Source organism: Zea mays, chromosome 4, assembly GCF_902167145.1.
Source record: "Zea mays cultivar B73 chromosome 4, Zm-B73-REFERENCE-NAM-5.0, whole genome shotgun sequence".
Lineage (NCBI taxonomy): Eukaryota > Viridiplantae > Streptophyta > Magnoliopsida > Poales > Poaceae > Zea > Zea mays.
Window position 1 is genome coordinate 40,720,533 of NC_050099.1, and position 6,225 is coordinate 40,726,757.

At 41.9% G+C, this 6,225-nt stretch overlaps 1 protein-coding gene and 1 pseudogene across 1 annotated transcript; one reads left to right on the forward strand and one right to left on the reverse strand.

The window, feature by feature from the left end:
• Positions 1-402: 402 nt before the first annotated feature.
• Positions 403-804, forward strand: LOC103655238 (two-component response regulator ORR6-like). The gene has a single exon (XM_020552035.1). The coding sequence runs from the start codon at positions 403-405 to the stop codon at positions 802-804; it is 402 nt and encodes a 133-aa protein (XP_020407624.1).
• A 1,954-nt stretch (positions 805-2,758) lies between these two features.
• LOC111591484 (uncharacterized) lies at positions 2,759-2,874 on the reverse strand (annotated as a pseudogene).
• Positions 2,875-6,225: the final 3,351 nt, after the last annotated feature.

The window sequence follows — 6,225 nt, forward strand, 5'->3', positions numbered from 1 at the left end:
GGTTTATTGTACCTAATTGTGCTTACGCTAAATTATAATATGAGTTATGCTGATGTGTGTATCAATTTATGCAAATATAGTATGCGCATATTACGTGCATCGGGCCCACGCGTTCACAATTATTCAGTCCCACGCCGACACTATAAAAACACCCCCACGCCGCCAGGGATTAGGTTTTAGCGACGGCGGCGGTTCCCTCGGGCGTGCGAGCGGCGGTGAACCTAGGGGCCAGCAGCGGTGTCACCTCGAGGCAAGCGACCGACGGTGGCGCTCCACCAGGAACGAGCGACAACGACGCTCCGAGGCAGGCGGGCAAGCGGTGACGGCGCTGTCGAAGCGGACGGACGACGGCAGCGCACCCTAGGCCCGGCGACAACGGCGGTTGTCCCGTCCGTCTCTGCGATGGCCGCCGCCGCCACTCCAGCATCTTTGGCGCCGTCCCTTGCACCCAAGGCCAACGACAGCAGGAAGGCGGTGGTGCCCGTGGACGCGTCGGAGCTGGAGAAGCATGTGTTGGCGGTGGACGACAAATCCGTGGACCGCGCCACGATCGCCAGGATCCTGCGCGGCTCCAGGTACAGGGTGACCGCCATGGAGTCGGCGACGCACGCGCTGGAGTTGCTCGCGATGGGCCTGCTCCCCGACGTCAGCATGATCATCACCGACTACTGGATGCCTAGGATGACCGGGTACGAGCTGCTCAAGCGCGGCAAGGAGTCGGCGGCGCTCAGGGGCATCTACATCGTCATCATGTCGTCTATGACCATCGTGATTTATACATTTTCAAACAAAATTTTACGATAGCTCTTATTGCATTTTGCGCTTCCACTAAAAAGCAAGTGCCACATTCGTCGTTACAAAATAGATCATTGATTTACGCTAAAACTCGTATCCATTTACGCTGTTTCGGATCACATTTTACGCTTAAATCCACCTGACCTAGAACCCGAGCACGATCGGAGCGCGATTTTCACGTCGTAATTTAGGCCACATTCGTCGTTAAGAAATAGATTGATGATGTATGATAAAATTTATACCCATTTACGCTGTTTGGTTCACGTTTTACGCTGAAATTTGACCAAGCCAAAATCCGTGCACGATCGAACGTGATCAATTTTCACGCCGTAATTTTCAGACCCCATTCGCTGTTACGAAACAGGTCTATAATTTACGTAAATTTTGTATTCATTTACGCTGTTTTAGCTCACGTTTTACGCCGGAATCTGCCCTAGCCAGAACCCGCGCACGATTGGGTGCACGCGATTTCCACGCCGTAATTTTGGGCTTCGTTTGTTGTTACAAAACATATATATGATTTACGCTAAATTTCGTACTCATTTACGTTGTTTTAGCTCACGTTTTACGCTGGAATCCGCCCGAGCAGAACTCGCGAACTGCGGTTGTAAATTAAAATTTATTTCCTTCTACTAATGCTCCTCAAACCATAACTGTCCCTTTATTTACGCGATTATGCAGCACGTCTTTCCTTATATCAAACCGGTCAAGATTTATATAATGCATGGTTTATGCTATCATGTTACACATCATTATGCAGTCGTTAATCGCCGCCAATATCACAGATACGAACATGGACGAGCGGCTGTAAATGAGAATTTGTTTCCTCCCGTAACTGTGCCTTTATTTACGCGGACGTGGAGCACGTCTTTCCTTATCTCAAACCGGTGGATATTTAAATGTTGCATAGTTTACGCTATCATGTTACACAACGTTATGCAGTCGTAAACGGTGTACACATGGTAATATTTGTTCCCGTGATTCGTGGCCCAAAAGATTCCTTCTATGCATGATTTATGCACATTTCTACATATATTTATGCGTGCGTATATCGCCTGTCACGTCTCATTCGGGATTCGTGGCTATCATATGCATGGCTGACGTATGCTCGCGTACAGTGGGCCAACCGCGACCTGGTTGGCGTCCTGGCTGGGGCTTGGATCCCCCACTAACGAAAGCCCAGTACTTCCATTACCTCTTATATATATATATATATATATATATATATATATATATATATATATATATATATATATATCGCGCGCGCGCTTCTACGTTGGAATTTGATCTTAGCGAATCTTATGTTTAATTACGAGATTAATTAGGGCCTAATTTCTGATCCATCTGCCAGTCACATCCAACTAATACGCGTTATAAACATGTAGGCACAAGCAGAAGTGTCGTGATCACGTGGAGCACGAGATGGGCAATCATGAAATTAATACGCGTTCGGTACTCTTACGAGGCACTGTTTATACATGTAACTTTCACGATCTAACTGGTCGGACAAGACCATGCCCCTGTTTGTTTCAGCTTTTTAAAGCTTCTGGCCACCAAAAGCTGCTGCGGACTGCCAAACACTCAGCTTTTCAGTCAGCTTATATAAAATTTGTTTGAGTAAAAACTATTCAAAATCAATATAAACACATAATCGGTTGAGTCGTTGCAATAGTAGGAATCCGTCACTTTCTAGATCCTGAGTCTTATGGACACCTTTATCTTCCTCCGTGCGTAATCCTAATGATACTCAGATTCTCTACACAGCTAGATTCTTCCCACAGCCAGATTCTCAGAAAAGCTGGTCAGAAAAAAGCTGAACCAAACAGGCCCATGTGTAGTCTCAAAGACACACATAATGTACACTAGTCTAATATCCGTACATTGCGACGGTACCCAACTATATTTAATAATATTAATTGGTTAACTAAACGACACTTGAGAGCCTTAATGAATCATGCACATAAAAATATCCGTAATAAATGAATTTAATGTTAAAGTGAACATATTGTTCATATACCAGATATTGTACCGGTAAAACAAACATTACACTTGACCTTAACCAAACGACCGAAAAATGAGTTGAAAATGAGTCCATATGCTCGAATTAAATTATAGTCAATGTTTTGGCTTAAGACTTGGGAGCGAGAAGATGGTGTAGATCTAATGCCCTAACCAAAATCATCATTGAGATTCTATAGGTAACACATGCAAATTCATAGTGACGACTTAACAATTTTCTCCAAGTTTAGCGAGACATAGAAAAGCGCAAGTACGCCAACAAGATCATTCCTGAAATATCAAATACAACAAGTTTATCCTCTAATGCTTAACATGCTTACTGAAATACATACTTGCTCGTGCATTTAGAGTATCATATCAAATAATAAAAATGTAACTACCTCTGTGTCACACCCGGGTTTTAGAGGCACCAAGACCCGGGCGCGAACATAATCATCAGGTGTGCTGGGACCAAGTCTCACACATATGATGAACCATGCACTAGTACAATTTGGCTCTATACAAGCGGTAGACTTTTTACATCACAGGCGGTTCAGTTAGAAAACCGCCTGTGATGTCCCAGGCGGTTCAGTACGCCTGTGATATAATAGTATCACAAGCGGTTTTTGTTTCGGACCGCCTGTGGTGCTCTATCCTTTTCACAAACGGACCTTAAGAAAAAACCGCCTGTGATTGTAAAAATATGAAAATACAATTTAAATATGAAAATAATTTTAATTTTTAACAGAAATATGCAAATACAATTTAAATGAATTAATATTTAATTTTTAACAGAAATATGCAAATACAATTTAAATGAATTAATATTTAATTTTTAACAATAATATGCAAATACAATTTAAATGAATTATAATAGCACACATAGATAACTAGAGAGATTTTAAATTAATTGGCAACCACAATTCATAGTCGATCATACATGATAACAAATACAATTTGATTCATACAATTTTTCATGAACTACCATTTTTCCGCATGTATGGCTTTAAGTTCTTATCAATTTTCTTTTCCACACGCTTGATTCTCTCTGGACCGTTAAAGACGAACATCTCTTCATACTTATTGTATTCCTCATCTTGGTCTCCCACATTCTCAACTCCAACAATTTTTTGCTTTCCAGAAATAACTGCATGCATCTTCTCATCTGCTGGATCGAGTACATAGAACACTTGTGCAACACATTCGGCGAGAACCCACGGGTCATCTTTATATCCTACTTTCTTTAAGTCTACCAGTGTGAGTCCGTAGTTATCCGCTATCACCCCCACGGGATGTTGTATCCATTGGCACTTAAATAAGGGTATTTTCATGCTTGGGCCATAATCAAGTTCCCATATTTCCTCTATGAATCCAAAATATGTGGTCTTCTGTCCATGTAGGTCAAAAGCATCGATACGAACACCGCTATTTTGTGCAACACTTTTCATGTCTTTTGATTTATTGTAGAATGTGTACCCATTGATGTCATATGCTTGCCATGATGTCACAAAACACGATGGCCCAAAAGCCAAATTCTTCATTGTTTTCTCTTCCAAAGAGTCTCCGAATGGGATGTTTTTGTCCATTAACCATTCGTTGAAACGATGTTTGTGCTCCCTCATGATCCAGTCCTCTGTGCGGTTCTGATTTTCTTTACGAAGCTCATCCAGGTGTTCCTCTATGTAAGGCTCGGCTATCGTGAGATGTTGTAGTACACTACCATGAGCACAATGTACTAGCTTGTAATCCTCAACGCAAAAAGTTTTCTTGCCCATTCTCCCTCTCCCACATAGTTTACCCTCATGTTTAGGTACAAGCACACCTATCATTGTTCCGTCACTGATGTAATCTATACAGCTCTCAATCACTTCTTCTGTAGTGTATCCCTCCATGATTGAACCCTCTGGGTGAGCGCGATTTCGCACATAACCTTTTAATACTCCCTGGTATCGCTCCAACTGAAACATATGATGTAAATATAGTGGCCCTAATATTTTTATCTGATCCACGAGATGTATGATTAGGTGTACTTGCATATCAAAAAATGATGGAGGAAAACACATTTCAAGCTTGCACATAGTCTCGATGATGTATGCCTTTAGATAGTCCAAGTCTTCTAAAGCTATTACTTTTTGTGAAACCGCATTGAAAAAGTAACACAAGCGTGTGATGACAACTTTGACATGCTCTGTTTCAAGGGCTCTTACCGCAATTGGGAGGAACACCGTCATCATCACATGGCAGTCATGAGAGTTGTAGCCAAATAGAGACAAGTCCTTCATCCTGACTAGTCTGCTGATATTGGATGAGAAACCTATGGGCGCTTTGACATGATGGAAGGTTGTACATCGTTAAAGTCACGGGCCAGGTGCTATGTACACTTCTTTTTTCACCAAATGGATTCATTCCGTCTGTACCCAAAGCAAATCTTACATTTCTGGTTTCTTTGGCAAACTCAGGATACATAAGATCGAAATTTTTCCATTGTGATGCATCAGCAGGGTGTCGAATCTGTTTGTTATTCTGCTTGCGATTTTCAGCATGCCAACGCATAAGCTCAGCCTCCCTAGGATTTGAGAACAAACGTTTTAAGCGATCAATTACTGGAAGATACCACATCACCAAAGCTGGGTTCTTTGACTTCTTTTTCCCATCCATGTCATCAAAAGTGTCATCGTCACTTTCAGGTCCAATAGTGGATTTCTTGTTTTTATTTTTCTTCGGGAATTTTTTTACACAGTCTTGATTGTAGCTCTTCTTGTATCGACTGACATTGCAAACTGGGCATCTTGATGCGTTCTCAAAATCGCCACGATACAGAATACAATGGTTCGGACATGCATGAATTTTTTGCACACCCAGAGCTATGGGAGATATAAGCTTCTTCGCTTTATAAGTGCTTGTTGGTAGTTTGTTGGGTTTTGGTAGTAATTGGGACAGAAAATTCAAAAGATCTGTGAAGCTAGTATCAGACCATCCGGCGCTAGCCTTCAACTTCAGAAGTTCTAGAACTGTACGCAGTGTAGTGAACTCTTTGTCACAACCCTTTGATTCATCATATAAAGGTTCTTTTGAAGCACTTTCCAGTCCCTCCATTTTAGATAGCCCTTTCTGCGATCCCACAGAACTCAACATTTCTGGTTCCATATGGCGCAACATCTCTTCGCAATCAAATTCTTCAAAATCTTGATTAGCATCCACATAATCCACTTTACCATCAACTTTAAGATCTAAAATTCCGACAACTCTCTCGTCATTACCAGGCACTTCACACGGATCCAACTCACCATGTTCTGACCATATCGTGTAATTGTTTTTAAACCCTCTTTTTAGCAGATGTGATTGGATTACTCCTGTATCTCTCCAAGCTATCTTATTATCACAGTCGATGCACGGACATAATATCTCCTTGCTCTTTCGCAAATTCGTGTG

What these genes read in the sequence shown, in the direction of transcription:
- LOC103655238 (XM_020552035.1), top strand. Translation starts at nt 403, where the DNA reads ATGGCCGCCGCCGCCACTCCAGCATCTTTGGCGCCGTCCCTTGCACCC.